Raw genomic sequence first — 26,834 nt, 5'->3', positions numbered from 1 at the left:
AAAGAGTCAGTAAACTGACTATTGCACAGGAAAAAAAAAATAGATACCTTAATCACTAGGGCGGCAATCAGAACACCAATCGACTGGATTAAGTCGCCGACCACATGGATGAACGCGGCACGGACGTTGACATTCTTATCGCTTCCCCCGTGTGAATGCGAATGACTGAAAGGATAACCAGCTTTAGGGATGAATTACATTAAACCGAAAAACGGTACTCGAGTATCTTATTACTCACCCGTGACCACCATGATGAGCATGTCCATGGCCTCCACCACCAAAATGTAGTACTGCGCCCATGATAATATTGAAACCAACGCCAACACAGGCAGTAATTAACATCACGTCAGCCTCAACACCTGTAAATAAATCCACTTATTTTTAAGTATAATAAAAATGTGTAAAAATTTAAATGTTCACTGCAGAGATGCGCACGAACATGCTTCTCTGCTAAAAGTAGCATATGAGTGTAATTCTTCACTAAATTAATATTGTAGAAAACTTCAAGCTGTACTTTTATAGCGTTAAATGAAGTCCTAATAGGAATACGAAAGAACTATAACAGCTAGAAAAAAACAATAAGCTTTGTTGCTTTTTTCTCCGCTTTCTGCTGTTTTTTTTTCTTGCGGGCTGACATTGGATGGAACATTAACAGTGCTATTAGCTGTCTTTTGTTTCCTGCAGTGTAGGGAATCACAAACCGACACCGGACTGTTAAGGTTGATGCATGTCTTATCTTACAAAACTAACAGTGAGACTGCAGAACAGCATTATCTCTTGCTGTTGTTCATAAGTATAATTTAGTTAAATCAAGTACAGCAATATAGTATGCTCATTGATAATGTATTGAATGTTAGCTGTTTGGTTAAAGGCATCACTCCACGAATCTGAGGCGGTACGGATTTCAGGTGGAGTATTCGTATACGGGATAGTAGATTATGGGGAGGGGAGTGATTGATTTCTTCCTAGTTGTCGTAAAAAACGGCCCGGAAGATACGGTTTCGGGCGTTCTGGCGCATAATTTTTTACAAGGAGTTCGACTGGAGCGCGCCAGCCTTGTGCGGCGCCGCATCTTCCGTAACGGGCTGTTTTTTTACGGCACTTAGGAAGAAATGGACGGAATCACCCTTCTCTCCATAATCTACTATTCCTTATAAGAATACTCCAACTGAAATCTGCACTACCTCAGATTCGTGGGGTGATGCCTTTAAGATTAACTACGAAAGAAAGGTTTTGTCTAAAATGAGTTACATGGATTCATTTTTGATATAAAAAAATTTTCTTATCGACTGCGCTACACTAGCCGGTAAGAATTTTTCTACCTACTGGTGTAGCGTACTCGACAGGTGATTGTATAGGTCAGCTTACGTTCCAAAACTTCTATTACGAATTCCGGTAAAACGCATCGGCGCATCCCATGTGAATTGGTACCCCAGAGACTTTTAAAAATGTCTCGGTTTTCCTTTCATAAACTTGCGTCTCCTTCTTTGTACTTCCTTCGCTGCGAACCTCAGAAAAGCTTCCTGCACCAGAAATTAAACATAAGGGGCATGTTTTATACACCTTTAGGCCGCATTCAAATCGCCACTCTTAACCAAACGCTGTTGAAAAGAACGTCTTCCGGAGTTTCAAGTTCCTTTCAAAGATTTTCGGGTAACTACGATGATGCGTTGGAAAATCATCGGTTTTCCTTGATTCCATTACAACATTCTTTCCAGCCGACTCGGTAATGTCCAGAGAACCCTCCGGAACCGGTTTTCCCGTAGTTTGCTTGATGTGTATTACGTCTTATTAAAGCTTCCAAATAAGAACATAATTGAATTGTCGTCCATATGTTCGGCAAACTTCTAGGATTTTTTTTCTTGCATTTATGTGCATTCAAAGTTTGGACGCAAGAAAAAAGCATGCCGCGGGGTACCTAAAAACACTGAAAAGGGGAGGTAAAGTAAGGTAAATAGGCTAAGGAATAGGACTACATGCAAACAAAATTGGGTAAAATCTGAAAAGAAATAAGAAATGTTTCTTTCAACAAGAAATAAGGTTTGGTTCTTATACACAGACCGCAGATGAGTTTATGGTCCTATGCTCAAATGATAAGTGCTGCGTGTCAAATACGGTCTCTAACAGCCTTTAGCAACTGGGCTCTACCGGATACAAAAACTCACAGGAGCACAGGAAGACCGCCGTCCCGACGGACAGATTTCTTTACGATGAGCTTTAAAGAAAAATTCGAACAGCGAGAATAGAGATGATACGGGGAATACCCAGACCCTGCGGTATTTAAAATCTCTAGTCTCCGAACAAACAAGAGAAGTCCCTAATCATTTGGAATGAATTTTTGTTTTCTCAACAATAATCGAAATGTTAGTAGGGCGTAACACGAGGAACACCTTATTAAAGATACAATTTAATCTCTAATTAATGTAAACGTCGAAATTTAAATAATTGCGCAAACAGATCGACGTACGTTATGGAGTTTCTAAAGAAAATGTACTGTAGTGAAGTGGATTCAACCTAACAAAATCCTACTTACTATGCATAGATTAATTAGATTATTCAGTCGTCTGAAGCGTAAAAATTCTTTTGCAATGATAGAGAAACGTGATGTGTAGATAAAGTAAAGTTAAACTTTAACATTTAAGATCTGCAGGGAATGAAGTGCCGCGTTTTCTCGCGAATCCCAAGAATATTTTCTCATAATTTCTTATAAATTAGAACGAATTTCTATGGGTGATAGCTAGATAACTTCCTGAAATCTCCCAGAAAAGAAAGAGAGTAGAATTATTGTGGGATAGTTATGTTCGGAAAAGAACCACACGGGGTTCCTCGAAAACCACCGAATTCAATGATTTCAGAAACAAATTCATAGCATTCAACCTACTTAAATTGTTGCTCACAATTCTTTCAATAGCCAGCAGAACAAGCACAGTCGTGAGCACCCATAAAATAATAATGGATATCAGTGCTCCTAATACTTCGGCTCGCTCGTAGCCCCAAGAAAGACGTTTGCTTGCTGAAATTGTGAAGATGTGTTGTTTACAAGAACAATGAAAAGAAATGAACAAAAAGAAAGGAAAATCACGTCCTGGTGGGCTTCAGGACAATTATATTGCTTATTTTACACACTAGAGATCACAGTTCGTGTTTTGACGCTCAATTTGAATACTAGATATTTAACAATACGTCGCACATTTCTAGACGCATGTGATAACAACCAAGAAACTACAAATTTCTCTGCCGAAATCAGCTGATGCGAAGTAGAGCATTAAAGCGATAAAATAGAGTGGTAGAGTTTCATGATTTGAAGCGTTAATAAGATCACTTTTAGTATTTCTGGTGCAGAAATACGATACTAGCAATGAAAAGGCATAATTCTTGTAAAAATTCGCATTCGAAGAGAGTGCACTAGCTGAACAGTTCTGCACAAATGTGCCCGAATCAGTCTTCGTTTATCTTGCAGAAGTGATTTTCATGAGGTCATGGCGGCCCAAAGAAAAAAAAGTTGGGTTATAGTCTTTCGTAAAAGAAAGATTTCAACAAACTAGCTAAGCTAGCAGCACTATTTTGAGAAGAATGAGAAAAGATCTCAAAAAAAAAAAAAAAGATATCCAGATGGAAAAAAAACTCATATCAGGACAGAACAAAACGAAAACACTTACGTGGCTGGCGTGCAGTCCTGATTGCCAGAATAGAAATGACAAATGACAACAGATCAGAAAGCATATGTCCGGCATCGGTCATAATCGCTAGCGATGAGGCGAAGAAGCCGCCAGCAAACTCGGCAATAATGAATACCGCCGAAAGTAAAGCAACCGCCCATAGAACTTTTTCCGCACGCCGACCCTATAACAACAAGAATAAGAGTGAAGAAATGCCATGAAAAATCTGTCTTTTTAGAAATCCTCCCGATTTTTCAGAAATTTTCGACCACGAAACAAATAATTTCGGTCGACATATATTTGTTAGCTAAATATTCCTTTCATTAAGAGGGGGAAAATCTCACTTTTCATACACGACACCGTACTTGTATGAAGGAACCATATGCGCATAATAGTATCGTCCCAGTCTCAGGGAAATATTATACAACATTTCCTTTCACCCCTGGCAAAATCCCTTCTTGTCGTGTCACCTTTTAAAATGAATAGTGAAGGGTAAAACGGCAAGAAAGGGTCCCATCAAGCGGAAAACTTTTTTTTCTAAATCCCCAACAACATTAGTTTGGAATGATTATCTTTAAATAACTATAACAACATCCATCGACATCTCTCACTCACTTTCTTTCACCCACTCGTTCTCTCTCACTCACCTTCTCTCTCTCACCTATATTTATACAAGCAGAAAATATGTGTGAATCTCTGTTTATGTACGTACGTTCGGAACATAAATCTCACAGATTGATTGACTTGGACCAAGCTTGGCAGAAAACCAGATACCTTGCGACACCAAAAGTAGATTATATTCGACTTTTGCAACGAAAGCATCGAACCGCCTGCTGATTACATCAGTTTAACGGTATTTCTGCTTTAGACAATGTATATGCCACATCATGCCAGAGATACAATAAACATACCATTCGAGAATGTCTGCCTTATCGATTTTTTTTTCTCGTGTTTTTTTCTAGGTCCGTGGAAACTTTGTCAGATGAGGTTTTTGTATATGCTGGTCAAAAATATGGTAGTTACATTTCAAAAAATATCCAATGAAGAGGTGCGGGGGAAGGAGGACGGGAAGGCACTGAAAGTCGACAAAGCGGAGAGAACAAGCTACTCCTGAAGCGTTTTTCCAACAATAATTGAACACAGTTTTTTTTTAAAGAAAAAGTTGGTACTTTCGTAGGAAGTAATTTTTCTCGGTGAAAATCGGGCATTGCGGGCAGTTCGAAAAAAACTTCACTATTTCCTTGACACTTGAACACGGTGGTACAAGGAAATAATGAAATGTACATGGGATATTTACTTGTTTATTTTACGCGTGTTTACGTAAGGTCTTACATAACAAATTTAACAAAATTTGAGAGAAGCAATATACTTGTGTGAAATTTTCCTTCTCTTCTCTCTTATCTATATTTTTTTCTTTTTGCTATATTGATTTCTTTCCTTTTTTTTACTTACTTTTACTTTTTACTAGACATTACTATTCTCTACGTAATCCATCACGAAAAGAAAAATTTTCGATATTCACTTATTGAAAACAAAAAAAAGTATGAAAAAGTCCACGGGATGAACTGAACGCGCAAGAGGGCAACTCCCTTAAGAATCACTGCATCCATATACTGCTTGCTTACCTTTGCATGTTCAACACCATCCTTACTGGTTTCAATATCGACCGATGAATTCTCTGATGAATTGGTGGCAGTCATAATTAAATAATTGTGAAATCAGATGTTGCGTGCTATAATGTGAACTGCTGCAATTGGGATCGTGTGCGAGAGATGGGTGTGTTATCGCAAAAACGAACAGACGTACAAATATGTCATTGAGATACAAAACAAAACGGAAAACACTACAGCTAACTAGGAACTGACCAAACACCTTGGCCGAAATCGTCGTAAAGATGCTAAAGAAGATGAGAGAGAAAACATCAGGCTAAGTACAAATAAGGATCTGCGGTCGTTGGTACTTAGTAGGAGATAGTGCCTAACCTAAAGGCTGAAACTGAGAAAGAGGCGGGATTCTGTGGTGAAACCATGCCTCCTCTTTGAAAAATTCAGCACAGTTAAGCCATACTCCCCCGAAAAAAAAGGCATATATTTTACTGACCTAACAGGAGCAAAAAAACCTCTAAGGGAAGAAAATTATCACATAGTTTTTGCAAAAAGCAGACTATACAGAGAACAGTAATTAATTCTCAATTTCAATAATTAAGATGAGAAGAAAAAGGCAGTATATCTTTATTCACTTCCTCAGACTCAGAGTACTTTGACCAGCGCTCAAGAAAAGGGAAATCTTTCCAAGTTTTGAAAAAAATTCAAAATCAAAACCGTAAATCACTGGACCGAATATATTTCCAAATAAAACGGTATTTTGATACCGTAGATCAGCAGCAAAGCGAGCAATGCAGTAGAAGAGAAAAGGAACAGTTTGTGGAAAAAAAATAGAAATTTGTAATGCCATTTTCGAAAAAAAAAAGAACTATCGAGAGATAGTCTTGTAGAGCTCAGCCCCCAGGATGTCCGTCTGTCTTGTCATTGAATCCTGAGTAGAGCAATTCTATGTTAGCAGAACAAAAAACACTACTAGAAAATCTCGTACAATCATCAATTGCTCCCAGGATCTCGTACAAGAGAAATCACAAGTGAAAGGAGAATTCACCCTTTGTTTACGCATCCTAGTGATACACGCCTGTTATAAGTAATTGCTTTTGGCACTAAATAACTTCATACATAACCAATAAAAATCAAAATAAAACGACAGTGTGCTGCATCGAACTTGCTAATGACGACGAAACCCATGCGCAGAAAACCATACTGTCCGAATGTCAGCTGTTAGTCGCTTTAAAGGACGAACACGCTGCGTGCTTTTTAAGGACGCTGAACCTTTCTTTGTCTACGCCCCTACTGATTCAATTATCTCATACGACAATTTTTTTAAATCAGTGGTCAAATGAAAAGAACACTGTATCTTTCACGTGGTCGTGGGCGTTGTCTATTTCAAATGATCATGGACATAAAGGAAACATGGAAAGAAATAAAATGATTGTAAAGGGTTTCTGGCACTTCCTTTTGAGTTGGGAGCTAAGAACAAACGGATGGGAAAGAATTTTCGTTGTGGAATTTTAACTTAACTTAGTGCTGAAAACTCTAACTAAAACTTTCAAAAAAAAAACTATTTTCTGCGATGATTAAAAAGAACAATGAATCATTAGAAAATTGGACAATTATTAAATGACTATGACTATTAAACAACTATTAAATGACTACGAACATACATATTTGTTTACTTGTTTGTCTATATTTATATTTATACTTATTATTTATTTATATTTATGCATAGTATTCCTGGAAATAGACCTGAAGAACTATTAGTAAACCTTGAAATTATTTCACTGATACAAGAAAACACTATAACATTAAACGTTGAGTGGTTACCAAAATAGGTAAAGAATATTTTAAATACGTTATCTAATTACCAATCATGAAAGACAATGTGGTGAATACAAGACCAAAAACCTGTTCTGTCATCATCAGTTTATAAAGACAATTAAAAAGACATAGAATAAAATTGGGGTCGAGAACTTCCTCGAAAGTACTACTTTTTATTGCTTTTATCCGGAGTTCTTGCACGAACTTCAGATTCCCAACCCAGCTAAAAGAATCAACAATTAACACATATATAATTAGGGAATTCTTTTATGATAGTTTAATTGAATAGTAGAAGAAGTAGAACAGAAAGAAATAGATTAGAATTATATTTAAATTATTTAGAGTATATTATATCTGTGCGTACAGCGAGAGACTGCAAGCACAGGCGGGGGAAGGTAAGAGAACGAAAAAAGTGCAGATGTATGATTTTTTAGTAGAGAATTTTAATTCTATAGGTCCACAAGGGATCGTTGTCCTTGCAAAATGAGAGTAAGAAGAAGAGTGAGAAATCTCCATACAAAATTTCCAAATTATTTCCCAAAGTTCTGTTACTGAGAGAAGGTATGCAGATGGGAAGGGGTGCAATTTCATCTTCTCGAAACACTCTTCGCTGGGGTAGTGCCTCCCGAGGATCATTGCAAATCACTGCGAAAAAAAAAGAGAAAAAGCTTGTGAAAGAAGTATTACCCATTGTTAAAAGTGATTTCACTTCTTTAGGCTCAAAAAAAAACAATTTTAGTTCGATAACAAAAAAGTGTGATCAGCTAAGAAACAGTTTAATTGGCGGTTTCACAAATTTAAAGATGAATTACCCTAATTAACCATGGTGGGTCAGGAGTAGTAAAAATCATATGGATTATCTGTTCGAAAGTTGAAACAGTTGCTTTATATATAGTTATAAATGTTATAATAATCTGTATTTTTGTATAAAACACAGTTGATACTACGTTACGTTATGCTACGTCTGATTAATACCAATCGTTTTTTCTTCTTTTTTTTTCTTTTTTTTCCTTTTTTCCTATGAAGAAATTAAAATTAGTATTGTTTTAAATAGGATGATAGGAGCATTAAAAGCATTGTAGTATGTGTCGCACTTAGAAAAATACAAGACCCATTTTCGTGTATTTTTTTCTTTTTTTTTTTCTTTAGCCTATGAAGTATAGCTAAGGTAGGGAAAGAGAAAAAACATTTCTAACTTTTTTTTCTGGCTATGTCTCATCAAATCCACATTAAGCTACCAGGAAGCGCAACAATGGTCGGCAAAAAGTTCCAGATATATCCCTGCTATCATGGCGCATTAAATCGCATGGGTAGCCTCGTACTTCCCCCATCAATCCACCACATCGTTCTAGCGTTTTCGACGCAAAACGAAAAACGAAAGCAGATTTGTCGCGCACGCTACACGCACCAATTAAAAGCGCACAGCATTGGGGAAGAAACTACGGTGTGAGCCTATACCCCCACACAAGTCCACGAAAATAAATAAAGTCCATCAGGTGGCGAGCGGCAACAAAATAAAAGCCGCATACGTTGGCGGCTGCCACAAAGCGGTTTTATATATCGCTCGAATAGAAGCGTGGAATTACAATCATGTACGGCGCACAACCCGTCGCTCATCGTTGGCATACCAACTTCATATACGGTAGGAGAAAACCCGAATCTTTGTTATTGTTTTCTCGAGAAGGACGCATGGCGCAGAGCGGTCGAGCGGTGACGCAAATACATAGTTGCACTGCACACACACATACGTCCACGCATTGAAACTGTTGCCATGGGAATTGCGTACAGCAAAGACGATACGTCATGAGAATTTCGGTAGCACTGTCCAGGCAAAAGGACACGGCCTGGTCGGCTAATCTGTATCGTCGGGCACAGATCATACGCTAGCCCTATCAAAGACGCACGCACGAAATCACAAATACCATGGCGATCAAAGGTTAACCATTTGATCATTTGATAAAGGAACTATGGTGTTGTTTTGCGGGGTAACGTCGTAAATTGACGCCTGCCGAGTGGATCAGCTAAAAATATCTCGTGAAATTTTAAATCAACTCAGCAAAACACTCGTAAACAATAAAAGTTGCGCCCGCCATCTTTCGAAAACATCGTCAAATTGGCGGGTTGTTCACTAAAGTTTTCTACGTTAAATTGGGGGAATTTCCAAAAACTACAGTCACATAAAAGATGAATGGGGTTCAATAGGCGATGCAAAGAAACAATTCAAAGACCAGGAGAAATATTTACTGTACAAAGAGATGTGGGCATTAAAAGTATTCTACGACGCTACCGACGGATTCTTGATTTTTTTTCCTTTGAATAATCTCAACGAATAAGACGAATTAATTCAAAGTTCATAATTAATCAGCGTAACGACAAGATCAGAGAAAAGGTTTTCAGAATGCAACCAACCTTGCGGTGGAAAATGTGAGGCAATGCATTCCTTAAGCAGATTTCCACTCTCCGAAAAATCTATCCAAATTTCAATTTCTTTTCAATTTCTCTTTACATAAAATTTCAATTTTTCCGTATATTTTTCCTTCCACAAATTTTTCAATTCAAGAAATTTTATGTAATTTATGAATGAAGAATGTGAAAGAATGAAAAATGAAATGTATGAAATTAAATTTTCATTTCAGATTTCTTTCCATAGATTTATATTCTAATAATTTTCTAATTCTGTAATAAATACGATAATTCTCCGAACTGACAAAAAAAATGCAAACGAGATACACGAAATCTGAGCTAAATTCACTTTTAAATATATATGTAGTTATCCAATGCTTTCAGAGAAAACTGTGCCCAAAAAGGTGTTATGCATAAAAAAACGAATTTGTGAATAACTTCGACTTCAAATATGTAACAAATGAACACAATGCAATTTGTCAATAGTAAAATTTAATTTGACCTTTTTTTCAAATTTTTTTAAACAATGAATTGTTTTCTCAACCAATTTTTTTTGGAAAGAAAAATTCTCAGCGACACCAAATTCTTGGTAAATAAATAGCGTGCTTAAATAAGAGAAAAACGTAGATATTAGAGTTAAGTAATAGTAATAGTAATAATAATAACAGTAATAATAATAATATTAATAATAATAGTAGCAATAGCAAAACAACAACAATCATAATAATCAATAATTATAATAATATCGAACATTAATCAAACCCGATGAAGATGTTCCCTTCTTGGTATTAATAAGAACTATTTATTATTTTTTACTATTTCTACACAACTTGCCATAATTTTCAAGACTTAAAAAAGTGTGCGTAAAAACTCAGAAGAAATCTTAGCAAAAATGATGTCCACAAAAGACGGGTAGCGACTGGCACAAATAAACTACGCAACATCTGAAATACTTTATATACGCGAAATTAAATGACTAACATAAAAGAAAAAATACAGGAGGCATAGCTTTTGTGTGGGGAGGCAAAAGAGCAAAAGACTTTTGAAAAGACACAGACGAATCATTCAACTCCATGAAATCATTTGTTTAACAACGCAAAGGTTAGATAAAGGAATCATTGGAAAAAAACATGTATGAAACACCACTTTTCCATTCAAAACGACCATCGTCATTAACAAAGCCCCTGACAAAAAAAAACCACCAAAAGAATTGCTATTGTGCATAAATTCCCTTGAAGGAAAACGAACCTTCTTTAAAGGCATCACCCCACGAATCTGAGGTGGCGCAGATTTCAGGTGAAGTATTCGTACACGGGATGGAAGACTACGGAGAAGGGGGTGATTCCGTCCATTTCTTCCTAACTGCCGTAAAAAACGGCCCGGAAGATGCGGCGCCGCACAAGACTGGCGCGCTCCAATCGAACTTCTTGTACAAAATGGTGCGCCAAAACGAATGAAGCCGTATCTTCCGGGCCGTTTTTACGGCAATTAAAAAGAAATGGACCCCCTCTCCGTAGTCTCCCATCCTGTATACGAATACTCCACCTGAAATCTGCTCCACCTCAGATTCGTGGGGCCTTTAAAACGATAAGGCAATTGCAAACACAACCTTTTGTAATTATTGGAGGAACTTCAAATATCAAGTATAACATATTGTTTTCAAGAAAGTCGTTGTAGTTCCAGTGTTCCTGAACATATTTTATAAATGTTATTATTTATTAAGGAATAAATTTATTTTCCAAGGGAAGAATCCAGAAACAATTCGAAAATTATTTCTAATCCCTATGTTCAATCCCATCTTACAACAATCTTTTTGAGTTTTTCTAATTTTCAAAATTGGTATCAAAATCAACACCGAATAGCTTTTTTGAAAATTGTATCCTTCATCAGCGCAGTCTCATTTTTGTTGTTTTTTTTTTTTGATTGTATTATTTATTTTTCATTCCATTTTTTCCTTATTTTTGTGGATTTAATTTTTTTTCTATGCTTTCTTTCTGTATTTTTATATCCTCCTGTTGAAAGATGATGCAACACAAATCTTATTTGCATAAAATTCTCGTATTTCGAAGCTCAGCTTTCACAGAAATTTAAGAATAAAATATTTACACTTAAATCTGATGAAAATTACTAGTATTTCTCTAATTTGCAGTTAAACAACATAACGTATTTATGAAGAACATAATTTTGTATAAGAGGACAATTAAAATTCGTAATTAGTCATAATTTACGGAAGCGGAGATTAATGATCACTTCCCTATTTCTTGTGTGATTCTAGTCAACGCCCATCAGTAAAAACTAAAATCAGATGGTCGATAAACACGTGCGTTCCGGAAAGAATTTAACGGATTCCCTCAACTGATCGTTGGCCAGTGGAAAAGAAACACAGTACACTGATTATATGTCAAACTTTGTGACAAAACAATGTTAACAGATCAAGGCGTTTCCAATGTCGTTGCCGATGTACATTTTCGATGAAAGTCACGATAACGATGGTGATTTGTGCATTTTTTTAACCGCCGACCATAATTGTAAAGTCTCGAAAAAAAACCCAAAAAGAAGATCTAGGTTGTGATTAAAAAAATCACAAAAATTAAATGTTAAATTATTTCATTTAAAAATTAAAAAATTAAAAATATCGTGACAGGCACACAGGCGGAAAAAAAAGATAAAAACGGAAATTCATAAGAATTAGAAGAAGAAGAATCAGAGCCGTTCCAAAAAAAAGAATTGCTAAGTACTCGAATTTTTCGAATCATTCGAGTATCATTCAGAATTTCGCCTGGACATGAGCAATCCAAAAAAAAAAAAACTTGAATTTTGTTCCTGCAATCAAAGTTCAGAAATATTGACCAACCCCTAAGCAGTAAAAAAAGTTAAACTGCAAAAAAAGACAAGCAAACAGATATTGAAAGTGATCGCTTCCTATCCGTAGTTGATCCGCCGTCATCGCCGTCTGTTCAAGCACCAAAATATCCAATTTTGAGAAGAAAAAAAAAGTCCCATTGTGTTTCCAAATATAAAATCAAACCAAACAGCAAAATACTAAAGACTGTTTTCGTTTTTCAAATGAAAAATAGGCGTGTATGAGCAATTCGATAACATTTTCAGTGTATTCATTGGATAGTCAATTAAGAAATTGAAACTCTGCAAAATATACAAAATTTCGCATCATTTCACGAGGAGATTTTCACAAAAAAAAAAGAGAAAATTAACTGAAAAAATGAAGGAGAAGGAATTGAGGGAAGGTGAACAAAATTGTAACGAGTTGAGCTCGATTTTAGTGACAATAATTAATATTAGAATGGCCTAACGACCTTCCCAAATCGAGAAAAAAAATAGTATAAAATAGTATGCAATAAAATAAAATAGTACAATATAATATTTTCACCAAAAATAATTCTTTGCTTTCCTTTTTTTTCCTACCTAATCCGGAAAAATCCTGCGCCATTTCTTCGCATATGCAAAACCACATCCCAAAATCGAAAGAATGGTAAAGAAATAGCGAAATAAACAGAAAACAAAAGGCAGTGTTCTGGTTCTGAGACGAGAAATTTGCAGTAGAAATTGATTAGACGGTGCAGTTGGGGAAAAATATACACAGAATCCACTTCAACGTTTCTTTAGTGGTCTGACGTCAAACCAATAACAACTAATGGACGCTTCTTTCGACAACTAGTCCGCGATTACAGAAAAACGTCAAATTTTTGCAGCGAAGCAACGAAGCGCACAGCGAAACAGGTTTAACTACTAAAATTACCAGCTCTGCAAAAATATATTTTACACAACGTTCAACATTTTGAATCGATTCTAAAGTAATTACATGAACTAATCTCTATGAACTAAAATTGCACCAGAAACAAGTATTTTTCTCAAACACATTGCAGAAATCGATTGCGACGATTTAATAGTGTTTAATGATCGAAGAGAGGATTGGTTCGACGGCGGCAACCAGATAAGTTAAAGAATCTGCCTTTTCATAATGAAATCCTTGGAGAATAGATGAGAAAAAGTTGAGCAGCGAATAGAATGAATAGAAAACCCGATGAAGAAGAAGAAGAACATTAAAGAACACGCTTGGGAATCTTGTTCACATCGCACACAAGCCGGACACTAAAAGATATCTCGGATATCAGAGATCGATGTGCTCGAAGTTTATCAGTTATCATACGAGTAATCGTATGGACGCTTCACATGGATGTGATTTTCGATCAGCTTAGCCCGGAGACAGAGACAGGAGGACCGTTTGAGAAAGGAACGGAAAGGTCGTTTGCTAGAGATGGATCGTTCGCGTTTGCTGTCGCCTCTGTTTACACTTTGCAGTAACTTTCTCACCACAACTTTGTCTCTGTAGGATTGTTTCGCCAACGTTCTAGGATAGCGGCTGTGATTGCGTTGTCAAGATGTGGAAGATGAGAAAAGGAAAGGTACGAATGCGAAAAAAAAATTCAGGTTCTGGGATCTGCGCTAAAAACGCTCGAGCTCAACGTATTGTAGGAAGAGTTGAAGTTCCAAAGCTTCAACTTTTCCTACAACGCTTCAGGACCGCATTTCTCAAGTGTAGATTTCACAAAACTTCGATTCTCACTCTCTTACCAATAGTTACAAATTTTTGAATTTTTTTTTTAAATTTAAAATTGATTGATTAATTTTGTCTTAAAATTTTCCAATCCAATTTTTTTTAAAGTTAAACAAGTACAAATTTGATTTAGAAGGCATTCTTCCGCTGTTCACTGACTTTTCTAAACAGAAATCTCTACGTACTTACACAGCTACACAAATTTCTCGACGCTTACCATTTCTCTTTCACTAAAATTTTTCTTTTTTTTTTTAATTTTCTCTTCGAATTTTTGAACTTTTTTTGTATTTGTTACGCCTAGAGCATTGGATTGAAAAGTGTGCATGGAAGGGGAGGGAACCGGAACTTGAATCTAAATTTCTGAAATTTTCCAGTGCCTTGTCCACAGCGTTGTTGAAGCTGGAAATCTCTGGGTAAAAAAAAAACCACTTCTATCCCGCCTACTAAATATTTCCAACGGTCGAAAACCTTTTTTCAACCATGTTCAAAACGACAGCGCATCCTGGTAGAGAAAATTACTGAAAATTGTCCGTAATTTTGGAGAGCGAGCGAAGGGCATCTGCACTATACTGACGATGATAACTACACCGATGAGCTCTTTGGGCGCTGTTTCATATTTTCCTCGTATTTAATTATACATATATTATTAAATACGCTATTTATAGCATAAAATCTAGTTTCTCGCGTTATGTCATTCATTAAATACGCTCAAAATAGAATGTATTTAATTATAGCACATAATCTAAATAAAATGTGTTTTTGGCTATGGCACTCCCACTCCACCTAAGAGAAGAGTTCGAAGATCGGCAAAAAAACTGGCAGAAAACACTACTGCTAAGAAACTTCTACAGTAAACTGTACTTGTCAGTACTAGATGAACAAACAGTGACATTTTCAAACATGCCTGCAACTAAAAACTGCGTATCAATTAGCAGAAGAAACTCTGAGAAGAGAGTAAAGATTACCAAAATGGACGGTTGTTCCTTTTACTTATCGAAATTACAGGATTCTGCGCCCACCCTCCAGCCCATTAACGAAACGAAAGAACACTTCCGTTATCGGTGTTACTAATTCATGTGTGTCGAGTTACAGTCGCTGTAGAAAGACGACTACACGGCAACATAAATTCTAACGGTAACGTTCAAAAGTAATCAAGTCCCAATCCTTCATCATCAGATGTCCTCCAGAAGATTAATTCACATTTTCAAGTGAATTCCGCCAGGCTAACAGTTCCAGAGCAAGTTTTGTGTAGGTGTGTGTGTTTTTTTCCCCTTCTAATCAAGATAGTGGGCAGACGGACGCAATTCGAACAAATCGATCGATATCATCGTTCATTGCACGATGATGAATAGTAGAAATTTCCGAAATAAGTTAGCTGAACTTACAAAACGAGATGATACCGTGAACCATAAACTCCACATATAGAACAATGAAGGATATAAAAGAAAAGTTTCTAGCGTTAACCAATCCGCTTGGGACCCGCCACCACGTTCACTTGAATTCAGAATCGTTTGAGGTTTACGAACGTGTAACTGGCCCTCACAATGACCTACGGGGAGCTAGCCGATGTATCAAGTCAGTGTTTTTATCCTCCCAGACAAGTCTGGTACCAATTTATCGACCCCGAATGGATAAAAGACTTGGTGAGCACTATGGCGGATTCGAACCTCCGATCGATCGTGCAGACAGCGGAACCGCTAGCCGCTACACTACACCCGCCCCAAAAACAATATAAAACCCGCAAAACAATATAAAAGTATAAAATAATAATAAAATAATATGAATATGGAAAAAAAGGCCTAAAGAGACCCCCAACCTTCTTTGCGGGAAGAATGATACACTTGAAATGTTCATCCGCCACGAGAGCGACTGCGCCACATTCCATTGACAACAATAAATGCGGATTAAGTGCGGAGTTCTTTTCCCGTTTTTTTTTTGTTTTGACTCTGACAAAATAGAAAAAATAAAGAAAATGTACAAAGAATATGGGAGATTATAAGGAATATATGAAAAATATGATTAAAAAATAGAATCTATTTTTTTGGACGGGGAAGTGGCGGTGGGGGCGCATCACTGACATATGTGAATAAATAAATAAATAAATAAATCAAGAGAAGGATGAACAAAGAAAAATGCTACCACTACAAGCAATTACCATCTCAAGGAAGGAGCAAAAAAGCTACTTTTTTTCCTAAACTTTAATAATTTTTTCCCTTTTTCTAAATTCCCGAAACTATAATAATTTACTAGTAATTAAATAATTACTAGTAATTAAGTAATACTAAGTACTAGTAATTAAATAATTTAAATACTCAAATTTAAATTTCGGAATCTGTACTTCAAGCTAAGGATTCAGAAAGGTGAATACTTTTTTACAAAAGAAAAATTGCATTCAGTCGATTTGCAAAACAAATTTGCAAAGCATCCGTCTTTGAGTCTTCGTTGTTTTTCCCAAACAAGAGAGAATTCGTCCTCATTCACGGCATCCGATGCCATTTTCACCAATAAACCACTGAAACCTTCGAATAATGCTTTTCTACTGCTCTTCATTGATGAAACATTCAGAGGAATGTTGCAAAAACTACTCTATCGAAAAGACTACTCAACGGTCGGCTGAACATTTGTTAAGTTCGCTAAACTTCCGAAGAAAATGCACTTTTCCGGTGAACTATGCGAACAGGACGTGGGTGTGCGGGGGCGAGAACGCGCTGAATAAGTCCTTATCAGGCGTATCAGCAAAGATGAACAAAGATGATCTATGATGGAGGAGAATTTTTCTTCTCTTATTTCATCACTGTTGAGGATTTGCATGAGGTTCCAATTCCAAAAATTCTGAGAAAAAAAAGTTCAGAAAATTTCTTTTCAATAATCTTTCGCGCCAAAAAATTCTCAAACAAATCTCAACCAAAGATTTTTTTGTGTTCAGCAAGAGCCCGAAATTTTTGCTAGTCAGAAAATTCTGAAAATATGAAAAAAAAACAAAGAAATTCAAAATTTCCTTCTAGACTCAGACCCACATCATCATAAGTATAGTATCATAAGTATCATCATAAGTTCAGATAGTTCCATCATTTACATTCGGCTACGATTAGATTATGAATTATTTTTTGGACCAAAAAAAAAACCCAGAAAACAGAGCAAAACGCGGCTGAAACGACGTTCCTCTATGGGAACTGAAAGAAGCTGCTGTGCAGTTCAGCCGTGATGAGCTCTAGGATTTTCCGATGCAGATTCAATTCTCTTTATCACAGCAGCACACAGGTGACACAGTTTTCGATAACGTTCGAGTGAGTGGAACTAACTGAGGAGTTGGAAGTTTCACTTACTTATTTGCCAAAACTTTCATTTCATATTATAACCAGTCTTATAACGGTTTTTTCCTATAATTTCAAATTCTTCACTAAAAATTAATGAATGCACAGGAAAAACATTGGCTAAATTATTTTTTAGTGTAATACGAGGATTATGGAAAGGAGATGTGATAAAGTCTGAGAGGCTGAGGCTGAAAGAGAGGGAGAGGGAGAGGGAGAAAGAAAGAAAGAAAGAAAGAAAGAGAGAGAGAGAGAAGGAGAATGAGAGCTGAAGCGAAGAGGAGGTCGTCGTCGTCCTGGCACGGCGGTACTGACTTATCAGGACTTTTCCGTTCTTATATCGGCCAGATAACGTTGCGCTGAGATCAGAGACTGACTGACTGACTGAGAGACAGATGGCGTCAGTGCTGCTGCTGTCCGGGGCAGATAACCACTCGGTAGAACTCCAGCAGTACTCATTGGAGAGAATCGACCGATTGATAAGAACACTTTGCACAGCGGTAACTATTTTTCTACAGTACACATAGAAACACGCCAACTAACTCATTCTACTACTCAAAAAATACTCGTTTCTGATGTGAAACTTTGTGAACAACTACGTCAACGATGATACAGTTCATCTATGCACATATATATATGTTATTATTTTCAATTTGCTAATTCCACCTTATTCTGACTGATGCGGTGAACGGTGAACGTACAAAAAGTTACTGTTAAGTTAAATTAACGTCGTTAAATCGTTGTTTTGTGACAGTAACTCTGTCAGAAAACATTTCTAACAACTTTGTTTTGCAACATAAATGTATCAAACATCTTAGAACTGTAACTGTAACTGCATAATCGATAAGATATTTGATTTTAGACGGTTCCGATCGATATAACGAAATAGCTACTTACTACGATTCTATTGATAGAAACTTCGTCAATGTTTGTTTCATGAAATATTCATTTGAATTAAAAGAAATTCATGCAGCAAAGAAGGAAAATCGTAAGATTTCTCCAAATGGAATTTGTAGATTATTCCTAAGCAAAAAAAAGAAACTTCTGAGAAAACTAAACAACGAATAAACAAAATGGAGAGATTCCCGGGATTTCTGTATTCTTTCTGGGAAAATGAAGGCAATTTACGGAGAATATTTTCAGCCAGAAAAAGACGCTAATAGTTGTTGGATGAAACTACTCTTACAGTTCGCGGAGCCAGTGCAGTCGCAGAACCGGCACTTAAAACAGTAATAGAAAGAACGAACTGTCCAACTATCTTGTCTCGCAGGCTATGCGAGACAAAAAAAAAGAGAAAACATCGTAAATGCATCTCTGAAAGAACTTCAGGCGTTTATACCTACCCTTAGCAGAAAAGATCTACTCACTCACTTCAAATCGCTCAGGGTGAATGGGTAGTGTGCTGCGCTACTACCGGAACTATCGAACGGCACAAACTCGGTCAGAAGAACTACAGCGCAACGAGACGATAAGAGAATAAATGAAGAATAATTAATTAAATAATAACTATACAATGAACAATAATAATATAATATATAATAATATATTATTTAAAAAAAGAATAATAAATGATCAATTTGATGAAAAATTAACGTCGAGATTACTTGCCAAACATATCTACCATCCAGATTTAGGGCATACGTCAAAAATATATCATATTTCCTCCCAAACTTCCCAAAAAGTCAACCTAATAAAGTTCCTGATGAGAAAAAAAGGGACAAAATCCGGGTTCGGGACTACCAGAGCGCCAAACTAGCGGAGAAGGAGGAAGAAGAAAATGAACTCAAGTAGTCACGACAATATTTCTACTCTAAGATAGGCGTATGATGCGTGAACTCTCCCGTTGATCACTTCATTCCATCAAACTTCACTTGTAACAAAGATCCACCCCACAATGATGTCACGCGGAAACACAAATAACAATATAATCTTGTTTTTTTTTTCTCACGGTTGACTCGAAAAAAATTGAAAAAAAATGGACCCAGGATAAACTCTTAGCGGTTAACACACGGTTTGAGGTTCGTTTTTGTTAGAAAACCGTTTAGACACCGTTTATATAAACCGTTTAGACAAGCCATAAACCATTTTCAAAGAAAATTTGCTTACATTTTTAATTTCTCCCTACTTCGATAACTCATTATTGAATGAATTCATTGTACCTATTGTATATCAATATAATCTTGTTTTTTTTTCCACGGTTGACTCGAAAAAGAAAAATCGTTCAATGGAAATTTTTTTCTCCCACGATTTTTTCAAGGATAAAGTTTCAGCGGTTAGCGGTTTCTTTTTCCACGGTTGATTTTCGTTTTTGTTAGAAAACCGTAGAAAAACGGTTTAGACTAGCCGTGAACAATTTTCAAAGAAAAAATTGTTTACATTTTTAGTTTCTCTTTATTTCGATAACTCGTTGAATGAATTCATTACCTATCGTACATATCACAAAAAGATCTTTGGCACTACATATACAACGTGACCAGAGAACTCACAACAGTAACCTGTACTATTTTAATTCGATGATGAGGGGCAATCAATCACCACTTGACCAGTTCCGGCTTTATTTTCTCGTATAGGTTCGTTATAGGAATTCACGTAGAATAAAATTTCCCTTCCTCTTAAAAGTACACAAACACAGAAGTTGAGTAAAACCAATTAATCGATCTAATCGATGTGAAATAGGAACATGACTCGAATTCCCAACTTACAAAGGAAAAGTACGCAGCTGTTAATGTGAAAATTAGATCAACGGCAATGTGTTTAGCGAATATTTAAATCGTAGGGAAGGTCATATCTCATAGTACAGATTCAAATTTGAATTGCTAGGTTTTTGAGCACTTATTTGTTGAACAGCAGGCGGTATGCGCACTCCATTGTGACCTCCGCCACTGTCGAAACCAGGCACGAGGCATGAAATTCAAGCTGAAGGTCAAAATTTCTCACTAAGAACTTTACTCTGAACACTTAAAGCAAAAAAAATGAAGGACCACACTCGAACCCTGCGGAGCCAGGAGAGTTCGCAATTCCAGACGTTCCATCTCAGAAAAAGAAAGAAATCCCAGAGCAGCGCTAATCAAACACAGAAAAGTCCATCAATTGTGATGGTGAACACAGAGGAAACTCAAGGATAATGGGAAAACTAAGCGGAAATAGTGAGGACTTTGGTAGCTACCAGTGGGAATTCTCAAGTTTCACTGATCAAAAATCACCAATTTATGAAGATTCGCATCCAAAATCCAGGGTAGAAAAAGAGGAATGCAGTGAAGAATGACAAAACTCTCATTCGTTCCACAGTATTTCCTGAGAGAATTAAAAAAGAATCTTTATAAGAAGGAGAATAAAGAATGAATCATATTCAGCATATTGAATTAACATTTATAGGAGCATTTCGTTAAAAGCATCATTCCACGAATCTGGAGTGGTGCGGATTTCCGGTGGAGTATTCGTATACGGGATCGTAGATTATTGAGAGAAGGGTGATTCCGTTCATTTCTTCCTAATTGCCGTAAAAAAAAACGGCCCGGAAGATACGGTTTCGAGCGTTTATTTTTTATTTAGAGTATTTTCCACAAGGAGCTCGACTGGAGCGCGCCAGCCATGTGCACGCGCGCATCTTCCGGGTCGTTTTTTACGGCAATTAGGAAGAAATGGACGGAATCACTCCCCTCTCCATAGTCTCCCATCCCGTATACGAATACTCCACCTGAAATCCGCACTACCTCAGATTCGAGGTACCTCACAAATAGAAATGTAGAAAATTGAGGTTATGCGGAATTTTTTGAGGTTAACAGCAGCAGTAGGAAATGGAACACCCTATTCCTCTAGTTTCCACGAGTTGCTCCAACTCGCATAATCTTGGAAAAAAATTATATCCCAAGGCGATCATTTACAGTGTTGTTACTGTAAATGATCTTCTATTTTTTTAAATCATTTTTTTTAGCGTTTCATCCCTAGCATTTTCATTATCTTTGGCATTTTTTTCCTGCATTTTACTCCTCAGAAATCTTGAAACTAAGCTTCACATGAGCGAATACGATGCGAGAAATTTCTAGACCTGTTCACGTCTCACGTTAAAGATAGTGCGGTCTCGAAAAAGCATCATCGTAAGCTCCGTAAGTCCGTAAGCACTGGCCATTTTTTTTTCTTTTATTCCCAGGAAAAATTACTTACGTGGGATTCCACGATCGAGGGGAAAATATTTGCATCAATCATTTTTTGAAAAAAAAAGATCTCAAAATGATCGGTTAGCTTGCACAAACTTTCACTGGTACTATATGCTCAAGCTGAGTAATCAAGGGATTTTTTCTCTGTGTTCGAAAATAACTAAACATGGGAAATCCGGAAAAAAAATCACTCGCTGATCAGCGCTCCTGGTCTCTATGATATGCTCAGAGATCTAATCTATAAATAAAGTTAACAAATCATTTGATTTGAAATTATTGAAAATTATCCCGAAAAGACATTACAGAACTTGGAAAGCTGCCAAAAGTATGTACGAAATCAATTGTAAGAATAATAGGAGAGGCGAAGAAGCACGATTCAAATAAACTCTTACTTCATTCTCTATATATACTCGAATTCTTCTCCGCCTTCTTTTACTAGTAGTTTCCTAAGTGCACTTCGTTCACATTACTCACTCGTTAACACAGCAAATATTTCACAAACACAGAAAAGGCTCATTCAACAGAGTGGTGTAGAAGGAAAACAAGAATTATACATGGGAATGACATCAATCATAGAAAAACCATATACACCCACATTGTTGTATGTGGGGGTTTTTTTTTTCATCGACCCGAACGCAACTACCACCATAGTTACGAATGATTCAGGAAGTTTTTACACGTGTACCGTGTACCGTGGACACGGAAAACCCTTTTACGATGCTATAAAAGTTTGGAAAATTACTTCATACTTTGACAAGTTCTAGTAATTGGTCACATGCTTCAACACTCACTCAAACTACTTACATCAAGGTAAAACTAATCATTACTCGAACAGAGAAAAAAATCAGAAGGTGGAAATTTCTCGTCCTAGCAAAAATTCACTTTCACAGCTCTTTCACTCTTTTTCTTCGTAATGAGAATCATCCAGATCCAGAGAAAACAGTTTGTGTCTCAGTGGATTTCAATTGATTTTCCTTCACAAAGTACTCATATTTCGAGTGATCGAGTGATCTACGCTCTCCTGAGGCGATTGATGATGTCACTACTAATAAATTGATGTGTAAAGCGACAAACACTTGAATTCGATGTCAACTCCTCACCACTACTCCCTCTACCTCAACACCGTTTCCGCACTTTTTTTCCTTTCGATGTCCTTGAGGACGAGGAAATTTCTGTAGAACGTCAGTGACGAGGCCCTGTTTTGCCGTTTCGTGTGTAGAAGTATGGTAGGTCCATCTGTATTGTGGACACATCAAGGAATTCATTCGATTCGTTCCTTGTGAGTTGTTTTCTTTCAATTAGGATTTTTCCCCCAACTTCAGAAATTTTATCTTCGCTCCTTCTCCGATCCGCCCGCTATTTTTTTTAATTTCCATATATATTCCGCTGGGTCATGAACACTAGGTCGCTAGGGGCGATAGGGAGGAGCCGGACCTTCCTGAGGTGAAGGTGGTTCCTTTCCGTCCGTCCAAAAGTTAAGGAGATCCCTTCGACAACCGTCCAAAAGTGAAGGGGTCCCTTTGGCAACCGTCCACCAGAATGAAGGGGGTCGGAGCACCGGCTCGGACAATCGTATGTCCACGAACAGTGCGTGTAGGCAGAAAATGAAAAGCTTCGCTAAACGTTGAAAATTTCTGCGAATTTCCAGAAAATGCCACTTTAACGTTTTCCCCGTGACATGAAGGATATGCAATGCACTAACGGTACCTTTCCAAACTTATAGTAACCCCATTCAGCGCTTTTTTTTAAAGTAGTAAATAGAAAGGAATTTTTAAATAGAAAGGAGAGAAGGAGGTGAAGTTTTTGAAGTCTACGGATCCCCATTTGGGATCCTGTAAGGTCTTCAGGTTTCCTGTAGGGCAAAAATACCCTCATCACTGTCCTACTCCTCTGTAGCCCTTCTTTAGGGTTATTATCTGCTTTCAGGGGGCGGGTGTGGTGTAGCGATTAGAGGTTCCGCTTCCTGCACGATTGATGGGGGGTTAAAACCCCCCCTCGTCCCCCCAAACCCCCCCCCCCCCCCCGGGGGAAAAAAAAAAAAAAACTAGTTTGGGGGGGAAAAAAAAAAAACAAAAAAAAAAAACAACCAACCAAAACAAAAAAATGGGGAAGAAAAAAATAAAAAAAAAAAAAAAAAAAAAAAAAAAAAAAAAGAAGGGGGGGGGGGTGATAAAGTTCGAGGAACTTTTATCCTTTATCCTTATCTATGTTCATGGAAGGCTTGAGGTACACAAATGATGTGATCTTTATTATTTAGGAAACTTCCTGTCCTTATTATCCTTAACACATTGACGACCAAGCGGTTTTTTTTTACATATCCGCCGCGTGGAACCATGCGCATTTTTTGATTCAATTTCAATTTTTTCGATTTCAATCAATTTCCCGACTGCATTGCGGCCTATGTTCCAAAAACAGATCACAGAACTCATTAAATATTAAATAAGTCCTCATAATAATTTTTTTAATTTCCCCAACATCATCGAAGTTTGTCCCAAACGGCAAAAAAGTGTTCAGGCGGCATCGTCGGACATTTTCGGCAACATTTTATTTGTGAATTGCCATCACCTAATCCTTTTCCTATTCTACCATGATAGTTTCTCGAAATTAGCCTCTAGAAGTCTCTTTTTAAAGAAAATTATTCAAAAATTTTGCTGATGATGCATTTGGCAAAAATAGATGATAAATTGCTGCCACAGTTTAAAAAAATAGACTCGAAAACAATCAGACAGGCGCGATTTATTTATTTATTTAGCGACCAACGAGAAAAAAAAAACTTTTTGGGAAAAGGGGGGAAAAAAAAAAAATAAAAAAAAAAAAAATTTTGAAGAAAAAAAAAAAGTGGTTTTGGGGGGGGAAAAAAAAAAAAATTATTTGCGTGAAAAAGTAAAGAAAAATGCTTTAGAGAGAACATTTGTTCATTTTTATTTACTTACTTACTTTGTTCGTTTATTTGTTTACTCATAGAAGGGGAAATAATGTATATGGTTGCTGAAAAATTAATTCCTGTTTCCAAAAATAAATTCTTCTACGAACCTATTGACTGAATGACTTCTTTCACTCAATATTTTTTTTTTAGTTTACTTAAAAAGTAATTACACGAGTAATTTTATTATTTTTTGCAGCAATTCGTTCCATATCAACCCTAATATGAAACAGAAAAAATGCAAAAAAAAAAATGAGATGATAAAAATGTGATATGGAAGTGCTGCCCATCAGAAAAAAAAACGGAGGGATCAGTCAGTGACCACCACGAGGAAGCTTTGCACATGTAAATAAACTCAATATAGGTCCGACCGTGGCCGTTTATTCAAAACATCATAAAATTCTAGTATTTTGCCCAGTATTGACCGTTATCCACGTGAAAAACAAATATGCTTATGCTATGCTTACAGTCACACCTAGGATAGCGTAAACACCTGGTCATCTGTTCGAAAAATAGAACTTTTGCCACTCCCTTTGTTTATAATTCTCTATTCTCTATCCATATCTATAATTATTTTTATTTCTTCTTTTTTGGTAGGGAAGGAGGCGGAATAGCGCAGTGGGTAAGAAGTTCCGCTGTGGGTGAATGATCGATCGAAGGGTTCGAAACCGACCCGAAGCCAACCAAGTTTCTCATCCCTTCGAGGTCGATAAACTGGTGTCAGACAAAACCTCAAACTATTCCGAATTGAAGTGAGTGTGTTGGCGCATCCCAAGCGGATTTATGGACGTCAGAAAATTTACACATGCAATTTCTTTATAACATAAACAAATGAAAAAGGGCACTTTTTTGAAGAGAAAAAAAGAGAAATTTGACAAAACAAAATGAAATCACAACATCAAACTTCAATCTTTGCATCACTACCGGTTTCTTAAATAAGAAAAGAATAGATTTAGCACTTTGCAAAATTTACTGTAATAGGGGGAAAAAGTCGAATGAGTTTAGATACCTCCGCTACTGATATTATCAAAGTCATTTCGGCTTTTCTCATCGCCTCAAAATCACGTTTTTCAACAAGCTGCGAGGGTCCTGTGTGGAGAACTTATAGTATAGCTACAGTATGCAGTTCAATACTGAGAAATGTTAGTTAATAAAATGCAGTTTTTTTTAAGATATGAATTCTACGTTAATAATTTTGTGATTAACATTGTTAATTTCACTGATATTTAGTTTTTTCCTCTATTTGTACGCTACGTATTATCCAGTAACGATTTAACGCATAAAAACGCCTCATTTTTGAAATCCGGGTTTCAAGATCACTTAATCTACGTATTAGACGGCACACTAAACGGCTTCCATTCGAATCAATTGAGAAGTACTGACAATTTTTTTTGAATCCTTCATGTTTTTCAAGATTTAGAAAGATCAAGAAAAAATAAAGAATGGATCACGGAGAGACAAAGTGTCGGGGATTCAGGAACGACCAAATAAAAAATTCAGGTCTATGGATACCTATGTAGAAAACATCGAGTCACGAGTAAAATGTGTCGATTCGTGAATATGTTGGCTGTTTTGTGAGCGATGTTTTTCACAATACTCCATAGTCAAATTTTGAATGTGTTAACCCTACTACGGATCTAGGTCAAGCCTCGTTCGTATGTACACGTTCACAAACAGAGGAAGACCTAGCGCTGATCATAAATTTCCCGGAATGTTGTGCGAAAATCAGCACGATTCCACTCGTACAGCGCACAAAAAAAAACGCTTCCAGTCTAAAAATGTTGATGATTTCCGCTATAAAGGTGTGAATAGCTACAAAAAGGGGACCCGAAAAATTCTCACATATAATAAAATGTGCTTGTAAGTTTGCCCGGTCAAGTTGTACAGTTCAACGTGTAACCTGATTCAAGATCATTGTTCTGTACCTCGAATCAAGGTCGTCGAATCAGGGTGTTTCATGTCGTCGAAACAACTATCAAAAGCAGAGGGAGACCGGCGTACAGTTCTCCACTTGCTGAACCTCAAGAACACCTACGGTTGGTTCCTGGGATGTGACCGATCGCACCCCGATGACATCAAAGATAATTACATCACTCCATAAGTATATCATATATCCATAGACACTGCTGTTCAATCACACCGATTCCGGATGAGAGTGCGGTCCACAGGTACCATGAATCAACATAACTGGCACATTTTATGACGCTTTCCACTTCTCCACAAGACGGTTACTGTAGCAGTCTCCGGTAATGTTTTAATTGGTTGAATTCGAGGACTTTTACCTAGATTCATGTGATTTATCCGCCGCTGAATTCTCTCACATTCTATGAAGGCTGAACTAGGACTTTGAAAGGATTTCTCACAGTTTAGTGGCATGGGACCT

General features: G+C 36.8%; 1 protein-coding gene across 3 annotated transcripts in view; it reads right to left on the bottom strand.

Annotated features, from left to right (window-relative positions):
- RB195_012294 (uncharacterized protein) overlaps positions 1 to 26,834 on the bottom strand; it is a gene marked incomplete at both ends in the record, with an annotated part of 57,731 nt that overhangs the window by 21,826 nt on the left and 9,071 nt on the right. For 2 of the 3 annotated variants that reach the window (XM_064194087.1, XM_013445131.2), the window contains 5 exons: positions 48 to 165; positions 239 to 359; positions 2,882 to 3,013; positions 3,660 to 3,843; positions 5,285 to 5,359. In XM_064194087.1, the coding sequence (XP_064051669.1) occupies positions 48 to 165; positions 239 to 359; positions 2,882 to 3,013; positions 3,660 to 3,843; positions 5,285 to 5,359 (630 nt within the window). Of the gene's footprint in view, positions 1 to 47; positions 166 to 238; positions 360 to 2,881; positions 3,014 to 3,659; positions 3,844 to 5,284; positions 5,360 to 26,834 lie in introns of those variants that run through there. The other variant, XM_064194086.1, reaches the window with a different exon arrangement.

Source organism: Necator americanus, chromosome III, assembly GCF_031761385.1.
Source record: "Necator americanus strain Aroian chromosome III, whole genome shotgun sequence".
Classification (NCBI taxonomy): Eukaryota; Metazoa; Nematoda; class Chromadorea; order Rhabditida; family Ancylostomatidae; genus Necator; species Necator americanus.
Note: the sequence above shows the minus strand (reverse complement) of the source record. Positions and strands in the feature narration are given on the sequence as shown.